We start from the raw sequence: 21,892 nt of genomic DNA, 5'->3' as shown, positions 1-21,892 counted from the left end.
TGATGGTGGGGGGCACCACTGAGAAAGCCCTCTTCCTTGTTGCCATGCTGCAAGACTGTCTTGGAGATGGCACTTGAAGGAAAGCCTCAGAGGTAGAATGTGGTGTCCGGGTGGATTAGGGCTGGGAGAGATATTCTGTCAGGTCTCAAGCTGTGCCATGAAAGATCTGGAGCTGGCTCAGGCATGCTGACCTCTAAAATGTACACCCACAGACTGAACAAGCACTCATAAACTTGAAACATCATGAGTGATATTAAAGGGAATGAGCAGGTAGAAGTCATATTCTCTAATGCTGCCAACACTGATGTAACAGAGAATACTTGGGAATCTGCACCCCAGCCTGTGCCAACTCTGCATCCTCCTGGTATGTTGGACTTCAATTCCCAGTATAGTCACTTGGCTGAGAATGATGGTGATCATAGCCCAGCACATCCAGAGAGCAGTGGATGCTTATACTGACTACTGGAGACAGCAAGAGAGAGGGTGACCCTGGTGTGTCCATTGCATCTCTTATTATATAACCAGACCAGAATTTTCCTTTCCCCAACTCCACATGTTAGTACAGCCAGCAGCTGGACTCATAAAAGATCTGAGCTGCTTGTAAATAATAAACATCTGATGGATATATCATTTCCTTTTCCAGTAAGGTTGCAAATCTCTTCCTGCAGGCCCTTAATGCCTACAAAATCCTCACTGTTAAGAGGCTGTTCAACCCACACAGCTGTGCCTCTGTCAGAGGAATAACATGTTCCCTGCTGCAGCGTGTCTGTCTTCTGTAGCAAAAGGCAAAATGAGTGCTGTTCAGGACTGACTCCTTGATCCACCTGGGAACAGAAATGAGAGGAAGCAAAGTGATCCAAGGATTATTCAGATGAATTGACTAGGTTCATTTGGAAAGATTATGTAGCATCCAAGGTTACCACTCTGATTGCTCCTCTGGTTGTGAGCAAGCATTGTGAAGGCTAGAAAGAGTTCTGCAATTGACATGAAGTGCACACACTTTAAAATGAAGGAATAACTATTTTAAAAAAGAGCTATAGGAATAATGTTTGGACATTTCTAGCTGAACTTGACTGACACTAGACTTACAACTAGTTGCACTAGCTGATTTGCATTTCCTGCTCTCATCTGGGCATGTTTGATTGCACTGCGATGTTCATGTCATTTATTTATTATTTATTTATTTATTTATTAAAACATTTTTATGCCGCCCCATTCGCCGAAGCCATTTGTACCTCAGGAACATATAGATCTCACTGATAAGATTTATGATTTTCAGTTTGGACATTTTATAAAAGCAAGGCAAAAGCTTTTTGTTTCCTTCCCAAAAGCAAGAGGAGGAGACACATCAAAGCCACCTGCAAAAAAGGGCAGACACAGGGAGATGTTAATAGGGATGGAATACATGTCACATTTCTTGAAAATGTCTTTTCTTTGGCAACATGATCAGGGATCTTAACTGAGATTCCCTGTCTGCACTTTATGTTCCCAAGAGCTTCCTAACTTGAGAACAGGATCCATGAAAAATGAGTATTTCAGGCTGAGTTCTGAGGTAAGTTTCTGTGGGAGGAAGTCTGTGTGTGTGTGTGTGTGTGTGTGTGTGTGTGTGTGTGTAACTATGGCATCTTGTGACTTTATCTCCATGATGCCTACCTGCTTGTACAGTGTATTCATTACTTTGAATAAGCTGAAAAGCACAAAGGCAGTCAAGAATTGCATCCGACTGTAGCAATTAGAGGTTTAGTCATGCTGTATAGCAGATAAGCGAAGAAGGTATCCATAGAAAGAATGGGGGTGGAACTAGGTGGGAGAACTCAGTTCCTGCAGCTAGAAAGCCATGTACAGCAGTTCTGCATAATAGTAAGAAGTGAAAAGCAGGATGCCTGTCTCTTCAAATAATCCTTTCCAAAATGCGTTCAGCTGCAATATCTATCATCCCCAACCAGCACAACCCATGGATGGCTGAGAATAATGGGAATTGTAGCCCAACATTTATGAAGATCAGCAGGGTGGTGGATTCTGCTTCATTTGATTATTTTTCCATGTGCCATATAGAAATGGCAAAAATATACATGGAGTGAATGAGAGGCAATGTTCAGAAAAGAGGTATGGTGGTAGGAAACCGATTCAGCATGGGACAGCAGCACTCGGAATATGTTCCTGGATGGTTTATCAGGGGTCTTCAATGGAGGCAGTTATTGGGGACAAATGTCTCTGGAAGACAGGTTATGCATCATGACTGAACATCCCTTGCAATGCACAGCTGCAAGGGAGTGGTGGGTTATATTTAAGCATGCTCTCACTTAACACTGAGCAAAGGCAAGCCCAGCATGACGCACCCCAGACTCCTTTTTGCAACATGCCAGGATCATTCAGCAGACAAAGAACTACTGAAACATTTCCTTGAGCTAGGAAGGAAAACCACTGTCAAGGGAAAGGTGACCACACTCAAGTGAAAGGGTGCTGTACATACCCACTGCTCATATTTCTGTACATTCCACTGTGAGATGAAATGCGATCATTGGGATGGAGAAAAGAAAATAGGAGAGGAGATACTGAGAGGTAGACGGGGAAAGGGCCTTCTGCATTTTAGGGACGGTGGGGCTACTAAGCTTTTAACACAAATTTCCTCCATGAATCTTACATGAAGTCCAGTAACAGTATAACTATAAAAGGTAAAGTATGTTGGTGAGCTACTGGAGCCCTGCAGTTCTATGGCCTATCAGATCATTTTAATAGGGGAGATAACCACTGGACTAAGCTGCTGTGCAGGCACATCCTACCACAGTGGTTAATTGCCATGCCATCCCCTTGGCATGCAAACTGGGAACAACCCCTTTTCTGGATGCAAAAATATATGTATGTATTTATGCATCTAGAAGACTAATAGGTGAAGGAAAAGGGTAAGAGGGAAAGAGATCTCAGTTATAATCAATATCAAGTAGCAAAGTCATGCCTTTCCTAAATACCTTATACGGCTATAGCCAGCCTTACTCATGTCTTGCCAATTTATGTTCCCTTTGTGTTGGTGCCATGGCAACTCCTCTCAGTTTATTGTTGGCATGCTTGACAGAGGAGGATGAATTCCTTGACCTTCCCAGATGCTGCTTATTTGGAGTTCAGAAGATTGTTTCTTTTTATAGGCAGCAAGTTAAATTGGGATTTTCTTACATATGCAAATAAATCAGCTTGTCTCTGATCAAGCAAGGACCAACCTGTTCCAGAGCAAATGCTGCTACTTTTTCTAGCAGGCTGTTGTCGTTTAATTACTGTCTGAGTAAAGATTTCAACTGTATGTCTAAAGGCAGAAATAATGTTAAAATTACAGCTGTGATATTAATAACAGGTACAAATGGCTGAGGTAATCAGAGATCTGAATGAGCAAGGATGTTGTGTTACCTAGGACAGCTTGATGGGACCCACAAAAGCAATGAAATATGTCTAGTCCACATTTCAAATTCTTAAGCGCAAATTAATGGAAATATTGAGTGTTGGCTAATAGAAAGGGAAAAGCTTGTGTCCTCCCTCAGCCACAAGCTTCTTCACAAGTGTGGTAGATGTGGAAACTCCATAGCAGGACTGGATTTCTGAGGTCACCTGATTCCCAGGATCAGGAAATAGGCCATGGTGCCTGTTTCCTAGATTCATACTCGTTGTGATTCTCTTTTCCATCCAGTGAAGGAGAGGCAAATGAGTACCTGACCTTCAGGGCTGCTGCTTCAAGCCACACAAAGTTTGCATAAAGTGGGATTCTGATAGCTGGATTACAACAGATAATCTGTATGTTGTTAAAAATCTGCTAACATTAAAAACAAGGGCAAATATGCTGCCAAATGAATGCGTTATAGAAATTGGGTTTTTAATGTTTAAAACTACCAACATTAACTTTATACAGGGCACCATTCACCTTGTACAATTTTGTTTATACACCTTCATTCTTATATCTCCATGAAGGCAAGTCTCACTGATTTCAGTGTCACATTCAGTTCTCCTGTCAAACTATAGTTATTTTATTCATAAGATGAAATAAAACCTTGCCATGCACTGTACCAAGCATTCAAAATGTAAGTGCATGTTTGAGAAGGGTCCAAACATCTTCTCCAAACCATTACCCATCCCCCATCCCATTTTTTGAGGTATGTTATTCAGTGCTGTAGGGATGGGGAAAACCCATTGAATCAGTCATGGGACCATTAAAGGTAGTGGAGAGGCAAGAGAGAGAGATGGAGTTGTATACAATTTCATTTCAACAGGACTGATTTCAGACTGGACATTCTGTATTCAAAGCAAAAGGCAGGCATTGTTTTCAGTAAATCCAGGAAAGTCTTGAGTCAAGGTAACAGGCTCATCTGAAGAGAAAGATGAGCCCTCTTGTGTTTCTTGCAAAGGCTTAAGAACACTGGAATTGACAAATATCTCCACAGTTCTTTTCAGCTGCCTTAGGCAGAATTCCAAAGTCTGAACTGATCTTCATTGGCAAGCAGGAATCTCTTTGGAGGGGGTCTGGTTAACATTTAAGAAGACATTCTTCTTTCTAGAAAAGTATCTCATTGTTTTTAATCAGTCTTATGCAGTAATCTGTGCACCACTTCACTTTACTACAATGGTATATGTAAAGACTACAAATGAAATTATTAATTTTACCTTGTTTCACAAAAATTACCTAGTTGCATGATTAGCATTTTTTATTTAGCACTCAAAGGCCCTCTAGTGTCAGCACTAGAACTTGCAATTCATGAGCCTCATCCAGAACCCAAAGGTTCCTATGGATTAGATTTCTCCCCCAATAAATGAGTCAAGGTTGTCAAAATAGTGATCGTTACCTCTCTGCTGCTTTTATGTTGCTTTTTAATATGATCTTCTTGTTTAATGCCTGACACTAGCATGCAAGCCCTTCTTTTCCTTTTCCTTCTGGATTCCTGAGCCCCAGCCTGACTCCAACCTGAATTCACAACTACCACACAAATATCCCTTGGATCGTTACTTGGAAACTCTTCCCACTGAGTTCAATGGGACATGTATGTATTCATAGTAGTGCAGTGTTATGCTATGCCAAAACTTGCCCTGCTTTCTCTTGCAGACAGAATCACTTGTCTGGAATACTCTTTTCCCTCACCCTGCTGGGTGCCAGGCTAGGCTTCTCTGCCAACATGTGTGACAGCTTGAGAGAAATGTACTCAAGCCCCATTTCTACTGTTGCAATTCTGGCTTCAGGAGATTTTCCTCTGCCCACGCATCCCACACCCATCTGACACCCAAGGGCCCTGGTAGTGATGGATAGGCATTAAGTAATAATAATACATCAGGCGTAATGAAATGAATCCTTCCTCAGCCACAGCTACTTCAAATAGTCATTCAAATAAAAGGGTGCCTTTTTGATTGTGCGAGATATCCTTGCCTGGGTTTGTCCAGGACTGTGGAGCAAGGGGTATTTGCAGATGGGGAGCAGCCACCCCAAGTCATTTCTCTCTATATTCTTTGTGTGTGCATCATCCATACAAAAAGGAATAGCCAACAGAAATGCTAGCTAATGTTTCTTCTTTGGTTCCTTTCAATTTTTGTTAATGTTTTTACAAGCGTTACTTAACCCAGAGAGTGTACTTTGTAGCTATTCATGAGTAATGTACACAAGCAAGCTGGGAATGGTTTATAAAGCACTTAGTTGCATGTAATGCAGCCAAATATTTTCTGTCCTTTCAGGGTCCTCACTGGTGTGTTCCCAAGAGACCACAAGTTCCCATCGCCAGCTTAGAAACAGCTCATCCTTTAATGGTTTCTTTTTCATGCTGACTAAAGATGGTGGCGGGAAGCCACTGTCTTGGCTAAACATGTTTATCTCCTCATCTAGCAGCCCCGACAGTGCAAATCTATCTGCTGACTGTGAGGAAGTTACTATATGTTCAAATGCATTTCCAACCATAATTTTGATGGTGAATGATAGTATTTAAAAATGTAGTAAACTAAAGGAAAAAGTGAATATTAATTTACAGAAAATAAAAATAGAGCCTAACTTGACTTTGATTAATAAGAACATGTTTCTTGTGTACAGAGTCTGTGTGAAGTTGTTTTTCTAAGTAGGGCTAAATGGTATGCTTGAAGAGAAGAACAGGAGTCTCCTTGAAAAGTTCCTCCCTATCAACTTTTGTGCATTTTGATGTATATTTCCTCTTGTTTCCTGCTGCAGCACCCTTTTTTTTCTTTCAATCATCATCTTCTTGTTGCTGATCTCAAACAATCAGGGACTGAGCCTACAAGAATCACATTTCCCCAAGGTCTGAAAAGCAGATTTGCTGGCTAAATATCCCTAGAATTGGGTCCTGCTTAAGCTTAAGATATGCTTTGCAAAGGTCAAAATCCAAATGTTGGCATTTGAAAACATTTCACCTCGTTAAACATTGGCACAGAACTGACTCCAGGTTCAGTGCTGCCATGACTTGCAAAGGAAAATGACTGGAACCAAAGAAGAGTGTGGGTTCCTATCACTTAACCTGTAAAGGAGCACAATATTTGAGCCCCCTTAGTAATGCCCCAAATGTTGCACCATGTGGGAGTTGAAGCTGAGACCTCAAACTTGTGATTTTGAGTGCATGAGTAAATTTGTAACCCTTAACACTTCCCTTAAATCACAAATGTTCAACTTGTGGCCCTCTGGATGCTTTGACCTACAGCTCCAGTTGGCTCCAGGCAGTATAGCCAATGAGGAGCAATGATGGGAGTTGTAAGCCAAAATATCTAGAGGGCCACAAGTTGCCCATTGCCATCTTTACCTCAATTTTGTTGATCCTGGAATTTTGCTTGATTGATGTGTGACATGTAATAAGCAGTCTTGATGTGTGGAGAATAAAAGTGTCTTTGCCCAGCACCAAAAAGATCACAATGAGGGTGCTGGGCATACTTTTCTGGGAAGCATATTCCATAGATAGGATGCAATTATTGGAAAGACCTTTGTCCTGTTTGCCACTCACCTCACTTCTTTAGGGTTCCCTGAGAAGGAGCTCTGTAGTTAATCTTAGCGGTCGGGTAGGAACTTTTGGGCATAGATGTTTCTTCAGATGCACTGGTCCTGAGACATTTAAGTGACTTGGTTTAAAAATGGGCTTAAACCAAATGGCTTGATTTAAAAACCAAACCACCCAGGTTTCCATAGACATTTATTTCTGCATATTTCAAGTCTGCATTTCACATGCATTATGCTTGTTGCCCCAGATGTAATGTTTCTTTTGACATTTTAATTAGTTTTTAATTAATGGAATTAATTAACAAACCAATCTCTAGTACATTGTGAATGCTTCACATCATACATTTGATATGGCAGCAGTAAATCAAGCTTAAATGCCCAATTAACAATTTACAGCTGTTTTCCTTGGCTGAATAGGTTCTTTCTGGTGTGTGCCTATCAGTCAATGTAACCAAGTAAATCATGTTATTACAGAACATGCAGAATAAGGAGTCCAATCTGCTTAGAAACCAAGTATTGCTTTCAAAATACAGTCATAAATACATTTTTGCATTAACTTATTTCTAACATTTCCATTATTCCTTTCATGTACAACACATCCTGGTTGTTTACAATGAAAAACCTGTAATACAAATATACAATACAACTAAAGGGCAACTGAAATGATGATGAGGTTGGAGCAATGTCTTTATTAGGAGTGCCTACAACAACTGGGAATTTTTACCTTAGGAAAAAAGTGGGTAAGGGGAGACATGATAAGAGGTGCTTATTACGCATAGTGTGGAGAAGGAAAGTACTTTTCTCCCTTTCCAAAAAACACTTAAACCTGGGTTCATCCATAAAGCTGATGGGTGGGAGGTTCAGGACAGACAAAAGGAAGGGTTGTTTTTTTTAAACACAACGTATAAACTATGAAATCTGCTGCCACAGGAGGTGGTGATGGCCACCACTTTGGATGGCTTCAAAAGGGGCTTGTACAGATTTATTTATTTAAGGTTTTTGTATGCTGTCCCAATTAGTAAAAAAGTCTCTGGGTGGCTTACAGAGAGCAAACCAAAAGACAGAATCCATAACAACGACCCCACCCCACAAAAGTTCACTGCATCTAAAATAGGAATAAAAACAAGAATAAAACCAGGTTAATTATTAAAATACTGGGAAAATAAAAAGGTCTTCACCTGGCGCTGAAAGGAATAGTGATGGCACCAGGTGAACCTCCCTGGGGAGCGAATTCCAGATTCATAAAACAGGGGGCTATCAGTGGCTACTATCCTTGCTGGCTATGTGCTACCTCCTTCACCAGAGGTGGAATTCCTGCTTAGGCCAGTTGCTGAGGCGCTTAGACAGGAGATGTTTCAACCATTCTGCTTGAGTGATCTTGTGGGCAGCTGATTTGCCTCTGTGTGTACAGAGAGCTGCACTAGATGAACCCTTGGTGTGCTCCAGCATGACTCTTCTTGTATTCTTCTATAATTAAATATGGCTTCTTAAAGAACACTGCAGCCAAAACACTGATGATTTCATGCCATCTTTATTCTGATATAAAATGAGATTACTTTTTATTTTTCAGAAACAGCATTAGAATCTGAACAGCACAGGAATTTATTTTGTCTTTCTCACCCCATACAAAGGGAGAAGGGAAGACCTCTAAGAGATAGCAAGGAGCTAGCAGAAGACCCTAAAACATCTTCAAGTATCAATTTACATGAGAAATACCTCACTGGTCATTTGCATTATTTATTGTAAACTGTTTTGCATCCCTGTGAGAAAGATAACTAAAACTTTTAAAATAATATAGTTCCAAGAACCCAAATATTTTCTTGCTAAGTCTTTCATAGATCAAATCCTGCATAGAACCAACCTATGCAAATTATATCTACTTTAGACACTGACTGGATTCATACAATATGATATTCAACACTCTAGAGATGTCTCTCCATTGTGAAATTTCAATCATATCAAAATTTGGGTTATTGTGTTGTCTGAAGCCAGTTTCATTTCCCACTTTTCAGTATTATCCTCGTATCAATTAAAAATAAAACATTTGTCAGCTTACCTTTTTAACGTTTTGGATAAGTGCTGATAAGTGTTTCTTTCACACTATTAAAATGATTTTTATATTATAAGATGTAAAGAACTTCCTTAGAAGTGAACTTTGCCTGCATAAATAAAACCATCTGGCTCACTTGTTTAACCATATGGTTTGATTAAAGATTTCAGTCTCTGGCGTGTTTCTCATATAGGCCAATGTATGACCAATTTCTCACAGCCCTTGTGGTTTTGTAGGAGCTTTCCCACAGCAGTTGGGGCTTAATTGTTACTCTGTTTCTACTCTTTTCTTTTTTTAACTACATTTTAACATAGTTCTGAATTTTCTGTGTTTCCTTAAGTGCTTAGGGCATTATTGCGGGCTAAATCCTGTTTCCTGCCTGCAGTGGGGAAGCTGAATTAGAAGTGGATGTTGGTATTTTAATTTTCTGAGTCATGAAAATGGTGCATTTCTGAGGGGTGGGGGGTTATAAATAAGAATAGCTTATAAATACATCTTCCCTATTGCAGTTAATGGGTGATTTATCAGTTTTCCAGAGTTTCCTTGCAAGGCTGGCAAAATGTCCAAAAAGCCCCTTTATGCTTTACTTGCCATAAACAGCGTGGTGCAGATTTTTGTTATGTTATGCTTTTGGTTGATGCATCTTCCTTGTAACCCATTTTCTATCATGCTCTCCTTGATACATTAAAAACCATTCCAATTTAATTTTTATAATACAGTTGGCTCACTGTGCGTTGCTCATCAGGACCAAAGAGAAAGTGGTTGAAGCAGGCACAGAGGCAAGCAGCAGGAGCAACAGGGCTTTGAGAAAAATGCACGACAAGCAGAGGAATGCACCATCAAACACACTCCTATCAAAAGGAGCAACTTACTCATCTAGTTTTTTTGTTCTGTTTTTTTTTTTTTTGGTCGTGGACCGTGCAGATCAAGTGAGAAAGTTGACAACAGCAAGGCGGATCAGCACAGCTGAACTGGTTTTTGGAAAAGAAGACATTAAAATGACCCACCCAAAGACGGACTGCCCACTGTTTTGATCCAGCACTACAGGTACACAGTACATCAACTGCGTGCGGATCTTCTGGGGAAAAAAATGTAACTTACACTGACCTCATCATGAAAAAATGTATGAAAACAAGCAAGTGAATTTGTCACCTGATTTTAAGCTGAAGCACCTGTAGTATGTTTACTTTTACCATTCCACAAAGCTAATTGTCTTTAGCTTCACCAAAACAAACACGAAGGTAGATTAGGCTGAGAGAGAGAATCCTGCCTGAAGCTATACCGTGAGCTACACAGGCATATTTGAACACTGAAATGCAATGTACTAGTTTAGTCATTTCCTCACAATCTAGTTTGCATGTCATAGCAGCAATTCGTGGATGATTTACCCCAGAATTTGTGAGGACAAGTGCAGCCCACAAGCCATATGTGCACTGTTTTCATATTAATTACTAACCCAGGAACACTGTATTCCTTGGTTTCTTTGTGACATGGGAATCCAGAAAATCTGAGTTCTTTATGGGGTAAACAAGCTAAAATTAACCCAACAGCAAACCATGGGCAAACCCAGAGTGTTCCTGGGCTGTTATTTATTTATTTATTTAGGAAATTTCTATGCCGCCCCATTTGCCGAAGCCTCGAAGCGGCTCATTAAAAGCAGAAATGTGCAGTCTGCCTCTTCCTGTGTTTCCTGGATTAAACAACCCAGGAACTGATGCTGTGACGAGTGAGCTGGGTGACCAGGTCTTCAAGTGTAAGAGGGTCCTCATGAGTTTTGGTCCCTACACAAAAACACACGTACATGCATACAGAGCAACATAAAGAAGAGACAAACAAAGAGTCTGTGAAACTTCAAACATCTTTTGAAAGACCAGCAGAACAAAAGCAGTCTCAACAGTCCATCTAAAACTAAGCCAGAAAGGAGTCAGTCAAACTCCTTAGGCAGAAAGTTCCACAATGGTGCAGCCCACAGAGAAGGCCCTGTCTCACGTTCCCATGAACCAAGTTTCTCTTGATGGGACATACAGTCGGGCTCTGAAGTAGATCTTCAGTCCTTCGATATCATCCTACCTTTAGTTTACCTTTCAAATATCTTGGCCATAAACTGTTTAGAAATTTTTAAGTACAGACCAGCACCTTGAATTGTGCCCCAAAACAAATGATAGCCAGTGTTGCTGATATCAGAATGGGTTATGTTGTATTCATTTATTTCTATATTGCCCAATAGCTGAAGCTCTCTGGGTAGTGTGAACCAATGCCTAAAATACAACAAAACACAAGTGTTATTAGCGCTGCTAAAGACTGCTCAGAAAACAGTCTTACCCTGGTACTGAAAGGTCAGTAAAGCTGATGACAGGCAGGCTTCAGCTGAAAGATTGTTCCAAAATCTGGTGGCTGCCACCGAGAAGGCTCTCTTCCTTGTTGCCACTATTCAAGCCGCTCTTCAAGGTAGCAGTTGGAGGAAGGCCTCAGATGTTGAGCGTAGCAACAGGTAGCCTGTGATTGTGAGAGGCATTCTGTCAGGTACTGCAGTCCCAAACCATGGAGGGCTTTATAGTTTAAAACCAGCAGTTTAAATCAGGTTTGAAAACATACAGGCAACCAGTGAAAGTAGGCTGGAACTGGTGTTACATGTTCAGACCTTCTAGTTCTGGCTGCTGCATGTTGCTCAAGCTGAAACTTCAAGGACAGCCCCATATACAGTGCAATGCAGGAGTCTAGCTAAGAGATTACCAGAGAGGCAGTGATCATGTTAAATGCATGTGGTTCCAGGAGGAAAAGGAGACCAACAGAACAATGTAAGTGATTTTTGGAGATGGAAGCTGGCAACTAGCAACTCTCTTGGTCATCTGTGCTGGGCATATCATTTTCTGGATCAGGAATTCCAAAATCAATTGGATACGCATCACAGTGCACATTTGAATGTATTCTGGAACAACTAGTCATGTGTCAATACAACCTTTATGCTCAGATGGAAAGCACTTGTTTTATAAGCATTTTCTGAATAAAATACAAGACACGATTTTGGTATGTAGACATAAAAGAAAGAAAATTTATTTCACCATAGCATCTCAATGGTGCGCTACAGTAGTAAAGAGGGCCCAGAATATGTGTTCTAGCCTCCACTGAGTTACAGAGATCACTGGATGGCTCTTAGCCAGTCAATGACTCTCAGCTTAACTGACTTCTCATGCTTATTGAGAAGAAAAAATTGAGAGGAGGAGGCAGAGGCGGTGATGGCAGCGGTGGCTGTGTAGGATACCTTGGATTCTTTGCAAGAGAAAAAAGGTAGGATATAAATGTAATAATAATACCACATAAATCATAATTCTAAAATAAATTATAATATTTTATAAAAGAAGTTAGTTTCAACTACTCTGTCCCCACAATTCAGACAATGAACAGAGAACTATTATACCATTATAGTATCCCTTTTGGGAAAAAAGGATATTGTATGATAAGGTTTTAGGTATACAACTGTATCACTCCTAAGTATTTGCATCATCTAAGGCAGATCAACCTGCCTAGAAGTGGATTCAAAGTAGATTAGAAATATTTACAAATAAGTGAAGGTCATAAGCATATTCTTCCAGTGTTATTCTTATTCATGAAATTATATTAAATAACCACTAGGTGGCACAAAGATTCTGGTTTTCAGATCTATGTATTACATACTAGGAGTAGGCAATTTTGGAGGGCTGTGCCGGGGCTGTGGGGTGCATTTAGACTTCTGGAGATCACACTGTTCCACTGCTTCATTTCAGCTGTAACCAGAAGTAGCTGTGTGCATGCACTATCAGATTCTGTAGGAAACAATAACTTCTTTACTGGGCTGGCAGGACCACAATTCTACAGAGAAATAACTAGCCCTCATATTTCTCCAAAGAACTGTTTCTGCTGGGAAACAGGCTGTATGAGGCTTTCACACCAGAATACACAGACCTCGTGGCCTGCCAAAGAGCTATTCGTTGGGCTTCGGTAATCATAACTCTGCTGGAATACAAGGTATTCACTCTCCACAAGCCTCATTTTCCAGCAAAATTATGGAAAAAAATCGGGTAGCAGCATGGGGTCTGTATCATAGAATAGTAGAGTTGGAAGGGGCCAGAGGGCCACTGGGTCCAACCCCTGCTCAATGTAGGTCTCCAAAGTTAAACCATTCCTCTCAGGTAGCTGTTCAGTGGCATCTTGAATGCCTTTCATGTGGCAGACCCCACAACCTTCCTAGGAAATTGGTTCCCATAGCTGCCACTATACCACTACGTCTTCGTGGAGGCAAGGGACCTGGTGTAGCCCACAAAACCCTCCCTTGGTAACTACATATAATCCACAAGTCATCCATTCTCCTCCCCTGGATTGGGCTTGTAATTATCATGCAAACTTCATGTTACACCCAGGACTGTTGGGAAACACCCACAACGGCCCATTCCACCATTTTTAATAATAACAACTCCAGTTGTTACTTGGATTTATCTCCAACCTTTATCTCCTCTATCTCCTAACAAAAGTCAATCTAATATCTTCCACTGCATGAATCACACATAATTAAAAAGTCTATTTAGTTAAGGGACAGGGAAATGTAGCTCTACTGATGCTTTTGGACTACTATCTTATTAGCATCTACTAGAATGGCCAATTGTCAGGGATTATGGCAGTTTTTAAAGGCCCCCGGTTCCTGGTCCAGTAGATGGATCAAGTACAATTTAGAAATAAAAATATCAAAGCCGGTATAAAAAGGTTCTCAGATTGAGAGCTGCCACATGTTTTAACACTATTGAGAACTTGTTATCGAGCTGTTTATAAATGTTATGAATAAATAACATTCAGGGCCAGGTCACTGAATCAGATTCTCTGACATTATTGCAATGGCAATGCTACATTTATGGGAAATAACATTACTATGTACGTTCTAGGCTGTGCAGATAAACAGTCAGCTGCTATTTCTGTTAATCATGGCTGTACTTTCAGCCACTACAATCACTGGAATAGCTTGGCTCACACTACTTTCTGATATGACAGTGGGTTCAATTCTGCGTGCCCTTCAGCATCACTTTAAAATCAAGCCACACTTACAGAATGAACTTGTTTTCTCTTGAAGTCTTATTTCCTGTTACTATGAAAGAGGTGTTTGTGACAGTGTAGTACTGAAGAGTGGCACCGTATTAATTTATCTATAAGAGATGAACTTGGTTTTGTATATGGGCTCTGACAGTACTAACTTTTGCGTGCCTGCTTGGAGGCATGCATTTCACTATGTTCATGCCTTAGAAAGCCCACATAATCCTTTTGACAGAAAAAAGATAAAGTTGGCTGGTAACCCCTTAACAAATGCATTTAAAGTGGATTCCACTGGAATGGGATTTGAAATAAATATAATTACGGAATTTCAATTATATTCCACAATCTCTGGTGGAAATGTACTGCAGTCTTCCTCAATCCTCACTGACATCCAATGTGGTGTAGTAGTTAAGAGCACAGGTCTGGGACTCAGGAGATCCGAGTTCTTGTACTCAGCCATGAAACCTACTGGGTGACTTTGGGCCAGGCACAGACTCTCAGCCCTACCTGCCTCACATGGTTCTTACTGTGGGAAATAAGAATGAAAGCAGCAGAAAGAGAATGATGTAAGCTGCCAAGTTCCTTAAAAAAGGCGGCAAGATATAAATCTAATTAATAAATAAAGCTGTTGCCCTCCAGATGTTTTAGAACTTAAATTGCCATTGTATTCCGAATGGTCGGCCTCAATTTGGGGAAGTCTGTTCTAGCATAATTAGACATGTCAAACGGAGATGGGAATAACTACGTTAGTATAACGCGCTTAGGCGAACATACTGAAAGGTTCATCCTCGTCAGCGTCCTGCAAGATCACTTCTACACACTAGGAATGGTATCCATTCTGTGCGTGCGGAGAGAAGCATGGTCCATATACACGCCAGAAGTATAATGAAAGCATATGGCTGCGCTCATTTCATGAGAACACACTTGCGAACGCAAGCAAAGCGAGCCACACAACTCACGTTGCGGGCCCGGGGCAAAACGGAAAGCTGCTTGCCCCGCCCAGCCGGAAAGCGCGCAGAGTCTCTCTCCCGGAAATGACGCGCTCGGCCTTGCTGCACGCCCCTGGAAGAGCACTCTGGGAAGCCCCGTTCCTCCTTTCGCGGCTCTTCTCGCTGTGGGTAGGTGCGTGTCCTGAGCGCTCTGGGCCGAGTCCGCCCGCGTTCTTGCCGCGGAGCTCTCGAGCTCGTCACTCACTCTCTCCTTTCCCTTCTCTCCTTTCCCAGGCGCCATGCCGGCTAAGGGACCCCTTCAGAGCGTGCAGGTATTCGGCAGGAAGGTGAGGCTCGCGTGGCGCCGGGCATGGGCCTAGTTCTTTCCTTTCCCTCACCGCGGTCCCCGGGATTAGCGAGACGTTACCGTAGAAAGGCTATGTGGGCTTCGACAGCCGGCTGGCTTGCTTGCTTTCTCCGGTTCCAGCAGGAGTGCGCGCCCGTTTTCTCTGCGCAGCCACGTTTCCCCACATAATTGCCGCTGCTTACGTGTAGCGCATCCTTCCCCCGTCTTGGTCTTATCTAGATTTGTTGGACGATAAACTCCCATTACCCCCCCCCCACCTCATACATTTAGTTCAATACGTCTGGTAGGTTCCAGGCTGGAGAAGCTTGGCGTAGGGGAATCGGTTGCAGGGACCTGATCATCTGAAGGCCAATGAGATGCCTCTTCGCCCTCTTCCTGATCTTTCCTTCCGCCACACATGCAGCTTTTCTGCCAGTCCTGGTGGTGATTTACTGCTGTTCTTACCGGAGTGACCAGTGGAAGAGCTTTCCCCCCACGTTGCCCTTAGGCCGATCCCATACGCCTACTTGTGAGAAAAGCTTTTACCCGAATGATGGTTGGGCAGGAATCTTCGACCTAAGTTCTAAAGCGAGAAATCCTGGTTCAGTGGCCAGCTTCTCCAAGTAGTGATGAGAAACATCTGAAATCCTGCAGAGCTGCTGCATCTTGGTACAAGGAAATTTCTGATAATTTTGTGACTGAGATGAAGTGTTCCTCCTCCCAAGCATTATCTGTTTTTTCCCATTCACACTCACACCAAAAAGATAAACTTAAGTCTTGTATAGCAAGGATTCAATCCTTGCTTTCCTGGTAATAGTCTCTTTCAAATTAAATTTATTTTGAAGTGACCACAAATAATATTTGCATCTGAATTATATTTTAAATAACATACCTTGTAGTGGATAACAAAAAGAATATAGTGCTAGATAGAACGTGTGAATAGCAGAAGTTATTAAGAATTATGAGACTGCTCATTAAAATAATTTCAGTAGCAGAGAGATAGTTAAATGGTTTAATATAAAGACTTTTGTACAGATAAATATTTCAAAAATCACTTTTTAAATGATTAATGCATAATTGATACAATTCATGCAGATCTAATGCTACAATTGTACTTTATTTACATTTCATCATAGAAAACTGCCACTGCAGTTGCTCACTGCAAAAGAGGAAATGGCCTTATTAAGGTGAATGGAAGGCCTCTGGAAATGATAGAACCCAGAACTCTGCAATACAAAGTAAGTTGTTATACTTCCAGGAGTGTAAAAATATCATTCTGGGCATAAAAGGGTTATTTTTATTTAAACCTATCAATGCTTGTAGCTCATTACATTTTAAAACTAGTTTACTGACTTAAGGAGTTGAAAAAGGGTCTTTGGTCATCATAGAAGGGGACCTTTTACGATACGAGTGAAATCCTTTTGTTTACTGCTTGGAAGCCTCTTGGTTAGGGGGCTTCCAAGATTCCTTTACTCTGTTGGACTGAAATTGCTAGGGCTGAAGGAGTGGTGGAGCTAATGTTTTTTCTTTTTATCTTCTTTGGTGATTTTTACTTGATAGGCTTTTTAGGGAGTTTCTTGGAGCAGGAGGCAATGAGGTTCAGGATCTTTCATACTCTGACCTCTCCACTCTCCTTCGCCCCTCACTAACTCTGTGGCATGCCCCTTTCCTCCTCCCCCAGGGTTACTTTTCAGAATTTGAAAAGCTGGCACAGTTCTTTGTGCTGATTGCAAAGGTGAGGTGGGGCAGAGCATGGTCTCAAACCTCAGAAAGATGTTCAAAGCAGTCAATCTTTATTTGCTGTCTAGAAGTGAGTTTTGATTTACCATTTGATAAATATGCTTAGTATTTTTTCAAAAGTTGTAGTTTAACAATTGTCACACAAAGACGGCATGCCTCCTGTCTGCTTTACTTTTGATTGAAGCAAGACCAATTCCTTTAGCCCTGGTGCAGTGTTTCGTGAACACTATTGAGCTAAAGAGTTGTCACGATTTTGAAGGCAAATAGAACAGTGTGACTTGGTTCTGTGTCCTTACATGCGATTTAGCTGTATTTACTGGAGCACAGTTCTCAACTGCCAAATATGATTTTGCTGCAGTGCAATGAAGGAATAGGGGTGAAGTGGATGTCTGGCTGAACTGTCAAACCTGGTCAACTAAATAAGATGTCAAGGAGTAAGATTCATGAACAGAACAGGAAAAAGTACTCATTTATTCCTGATACTGATGCATTAATTGAAATATAAAAGTGTTCTGCAGGTTATGCATTTCCTACCTATTCTTAGAAGTAAGCATCACTGTGTTGAAAGAGATTCACTACCTAAGAAGTATGTTTAGGATTGGACAGAATGGAGTTTCTGAGTAATATGCATAAATTGTTCTGTTAGGCATCCTGCACATAAGGGGTGTAGCCTGCTGATGCTGTACTGGTAGGGTATAGAGAACAGTTTTGACTTTAATTGCCTTATTTTATTTCTGTACTGCTGGATAGCTGAAGCTCTCCAAGTGATTTACAAGGCATAACATAAAATATAAAATAGAAACAGTGATAAAACAAAAAGATAATCATTTTGTGAATTTAAATGAGAATTTAAAACAAATGTAAAAAGCTTAAGCAAAGTCTTGAGAAATGTTGCTTTGAAAAGTTGGATATTTTAGCAGCATATTGTAACAACTAGGATAAATGTAATGAACTCATTATGGCCAATCTAACATCCTATAATCAAAATGTTCTTTGTTTAGCTGCTTGAACCGGTTCTCCTTCTGGGCAAGGAGCGTTTTGCAGGAGTTGACATTCGAGTTCGTGTGAAAGGCGGTGGTCATGTAGCACAGATATATGGTATGATATGTATGAGCAACCTCTTGTATTGGGAAAGGATGGGAATGTGTTACATATGCTAAAAAGTGCTCATAGTATTTTATTCTTGATACACAGATTTGAGATGTTGTACAAATACTTATTAGGTCTGGCATTGATTTATCCAGTTTGCAAACTTTCTCTTGTATTTGACTACTACTCCTTAAATTTGTACATTTGTATGTGCCTGCTTATTATCTAAAAGATATTAACTAACCTTTAGAGTCCCACAGTTAGAATCTCTGTCCTGTGTTTTATCTAACTACAGCTTTTGTTTGATGCTATAAAAACTTCATTTTCTTTTTCTACAGCAATTCGGCAGTCTATTTCCAAAGCGTTAGTGGCTTATTACCAGAAATGTAAGTTTTATTTAAATTTTATTCTTGTGTGTTTTTCAAATCTGAACTTTAACTGCTGTATATTATGGCAATTTCTAGGATCTGTGTTGCATTCAGGCTTCTTATGCAACTTACAAGCTTTTTCTCCCAGTGGTCTTGATAATAGATTATCTACTTCTGAACTAAATCCAGCATTGGACATAAGTGAGAATTTCAAGGTTTAATACTGGTATTGTTTTTGTTTCTGTAGATGTTGATGAAGCTTCCAAGAAAGAGATAAAGGATATCCTCATCCAGTATGATAGGACCCTTTTGGTTGCCGATCCTCGTCGTTGTGAATCCAAGAAATTTGGTGGACCTGGTGCTCGTGCACGTTACCAGAAGTCTTACCGTTAAAGGAATCTGCAATTCATTCTTTAAATAAAGATGGAAAATTGTTCTTAATTCGTGTTTGTTTGAATGCTATGAACTCGAATTCCCTGTGCATGTTTTTTGAAAAGAACCCAGATTAAAACCAGTTTACACTAAATCCTTCCATGTCCATGCAAATGATGTAGCAAGATTTGAATCAGTTTACACAAGTGAGGTTCAAGTTTGTGCTTACACTGAAATAAAAATAGTCACTGAGATTGGACCCTTCTTGCCACATCAATACTGAGCTCCCACTAACACCTCTGATACCTTCCAGATGTGTTGGACCATAACTCCAGTCATCCCTGATGCGTGATGATACCGATGGAAGTGGAGTTTTGGAATAACTAATACGATGGAGAAAACTGCATTGGCCTTTATATGCTGTTTTGTACCTGTGATCTTTGGAAGAACTAAGTTGTATGAACCAGTGTTTAGATACCAGCTTGTCCTTATACATTTTAAATGGGAAATAATGGAAGTTTTTAGCCAAATGAGGTAAAGGTTGGTCTGGAATTCAGTAGAAATATTTGTTTAGTAATGTATGTGACTAAAAATAAGACCTTTTAGTTATCCAAGTTTCCACTGTATAGCATAATGCTCTCAAATCATGCAACCTCACTCATGCTTATTTTGAAGCTAGTCCCACTGGCTTAGGTGTTACATTGTGTTCAATGGGCTTTTTATTGAATTTAACTCAATTCAGTTTTAGTTCTACGTTAGATTGCTAAACTCAGTAAAATTTTAGTTTTTGCAAAATTGTCTGACTTCCATACGCCTCATCTTCAAAATAGGGTAATTCCTCTTCTAGTACTTTAAATTACAGTTCCATATAATGTGGTAGAACAATACAGTGAAATTGTCTAGAGGAACAGACTCTTCTAACACATAATTACTTGCATTCTATAACATCTAATATAACATTAGAGAACTAGCAGTATGTTCAAGAAGAACTTCAAACGCCTTGTCCCCTTTTGATTCCTTGACGCGTAGATCTCCAGTTTCCAAAGCTTGCATGCGCCCTTCCATTATGCCAAAAAAAAGTGTAACAGCTCAGGCAAAAAAATATAACATCCTATATTTTCACAGAGGATTCATTGCTTGCCACTGTTGTAGTGACTGAACCATTTGCTTATAACCAGTATATTCATTTAAAAAGGAATGAGTAGGCTTCAGGCTTGTAGAATCTTTTTCCTAGAGTCCTGAAATCTAAATGGAGCATGGTACAAAATTCACAATTCTGGGTCCAGAAACTTGTGTATCAGACGTGGGCAGAAGGCACAGTCTTGGCACACAAAACCCATTCCTGGTCTTGGCACACAAAACCCCACTGTTCATAGTATAATTTAGGATGGGGTGGGTCACTTAACAATTGGACAATAGAAAAACAAATAGAACATTACAGCAGGAGGTATACCATCCAGAGATAGTTACCTCTTATTCCTACTGGCAAAGAAGGTCTCCATATTCTTTCCTAAAATGTGAAGTAATTTTCTTGAAATGTCAGGAATTTTGCTGGATGTGATGATACAATCCAGCCCTTTGAGGATGATCTGTGATATGACATGCTTGATTTTGACTTCTGGATCCATCCCCTCTTCTTCCCCGCCACTTAAATATGCTGCATTCTTTTGTATCATCTTTATGCAACTTAATGTACTCCATTGACTGAGATGATGATGTTCAGGCATCTCTAAAGTTATTTGCACCTGAACAGTGACTGGTCATATGATTTGCCTGACATTCACCGAATGGAATCCTTTTTATTTTAAAAACACTTCCAACCACCTCTCAGTTGAATAGGTTCCCAAGATGGCAAACAATATGAAACACAACAGAACTGTAAAGCCATAACAAATTCAAACCAAAACATTCTAGATACATTCTAGATTTATCACTGGTGTGAGTGTAAGAATGAAGCAGCAAAAATGTTATGCTATTTATTGAGGCTGCTTGTGCATGAAGAATTCTCAGATGCAAGAGACATTCATGTTTTAAAACCTGGAATAAAATTTTATTACGAGCAGTTACATACCTGAAATGTATTGGTAGCCTTGCTAGTAAATTAGCTTGCAGCAAAAACAAAAAAAAAAATATTGCTGAATGTTTGAACTCTACTTTGCAAAAAAGTGTAAAATGAAAATAAGAGCACTGTGGTGGGGGAACACTGAAAATCTTGATCAGTGCAGGCTTCAAAGCAGACAGATGCAAAATGATCTCTCAAAAGTATCATGGCACAAGATATCTTTCTGTGTCGCTGTCCACAAGTGTTATAAAGGGTTGATTCAGTCCAAAAGAGGAGTAGGAACGTAGGGTCTCGTGTAACTAATACTGGCTTGGGTAGGGAGCTACCATGCATTACTAATAAGAGAGAACTAGCCAAAACGTATACAGCATTTTCAAAGCTCTAAAATACAGAGCGCAACAAGCAAGCTCCATTTTGTTTCTTTTATAATTTTATTTCCATTGGTTTGTGAAATTTCTAAGGACCTGTGAAGGACATTCGCTTTTAAGATGCCATCATAGTTAACGGTGTCAAACGGGAAATTTTCCATATTAAGAAGCGGCATTGAAATGAACATTGTGAGAAAAGATAATTTCATGATACCGTGGAACATTTTTTGCGTACATTTTCTGTTGCTTTCCTTGGAAGGTAAGTTTTTTACTGGAAAATCTTTTATTAAATATATTGTTGCAAAGGTATTTTTCCTCTGAAGAAACTATACTACTTAGAAAAGCAAAGAATGTACTTTATTCTAAATCCAGCTGTGATTTTAATACTGATAAGATCCAAACTGAAGGAAAGGCAATACAATCCTATGCATGTAAATACTAAATGCATGTTTACAGTGTTGTACTGGAATTTATCCCATAAAAGTCTGCATAGTAAACGCTCTGCCACAATCATAATTGAACACGTTTGAATAAACATGCATAATTGAATAG

The 21,892-nt window shown here is 40.2% G+C and overlaps 2 protein-coding genes and 1 long non-coding RNA gene across 4 annotated transcripts in view; 2 read left to right on the top strand and 1 right to left on the bottom strand.

Moving 5' to 3' along the window:
• Positions 1–7,441: 7,441 nt before the first annotated feature.
• Positions 7,442–18,979, top strand: RPS16 (ribosomal protein S16). 2 transcript variants are annotated; one of them, XM_044455571.1, is made up of 7 exons: positions 7,442–7,448; positions 15,151–15,188; positions 15,290–15,342; positions 16,478–16,579; positions 18,083–18,179; positions 18,509–18,556; positions 18,786–18,979. In XM_044455571.1, exons 3-7 carry the CDS (start codon positions 15,295–15,297, stop codon positions 18,929–18,931), a joined length of 441 nt encoding a protein of 146 aa, XP_044311506.1. In that variant the 5' UTR covers positions 7,442–7,448; positions 15,151–15,188; positions 15,290–15,294; the 3' UTR covers positions 18,932–18,979. The 2 variants fall into 2 exon arrangements, with proteins under 2 accessions (XP_044311506.1, XP_044311507.1); XM_044455572.1 differs by lacking the exon at positions 7,442–7,448 and having other exon boundaries at positions 15,151–15,184.
• LOC123036377 lies at positions 10,636–14,928 on the bottom strand. The gene is made up of 3 exons (XR_006417127.1): positions 14,841–14,928; positions 11,331–11,504; positions 10,636–10,789 (listed from the first exon to the last, which is right to left on the bottom strand). It is a non-coding gene; the product is annotated as an uncharacterized LOC123036377 (long non-coding RNA).
• Positions 18,980–21,142: 2,163 nt separating the features above from the next.
• OTOGL (otogelin like) overlaps positions 21,143–21,892 on the top strand; it is a 96,946-nt gene continuing 96,196 nt past the window's right edge. Inside the window, exon 1 of the mRNA XM_044455199.1 lies at positions 21,143–21,599. Within this exon, the coding sequence (XP_044311134.1) occupies positions 21,521–21,599 (79 nt within the window). The 5' untranslated portion in view covers positions 21,143–21,520. The remainder of the gene's footprint in view (positions 21,600–21,892) is intronic.

Source organism: Varanus komodoensis, unplaced genomic scaffold, assembly GCF_004798865.1.
Source record: "Varanus komodoensis strain SLA01 unplaced genomic scaffold, ASM479886v1 scaffold8, whole genome shotgun sequence".
Lineage (NCBI taxonomy): Eukaryota > Metazoa > Chordata > Lepidosauria > Squamata > Varanidae > Varanus > Varanus komodoensis.
The sequence above is the reverse complement of the archived record's forward strand: the minus strand, read 5'-3'. Positions and strand labels throughout refer to the sequence as shown.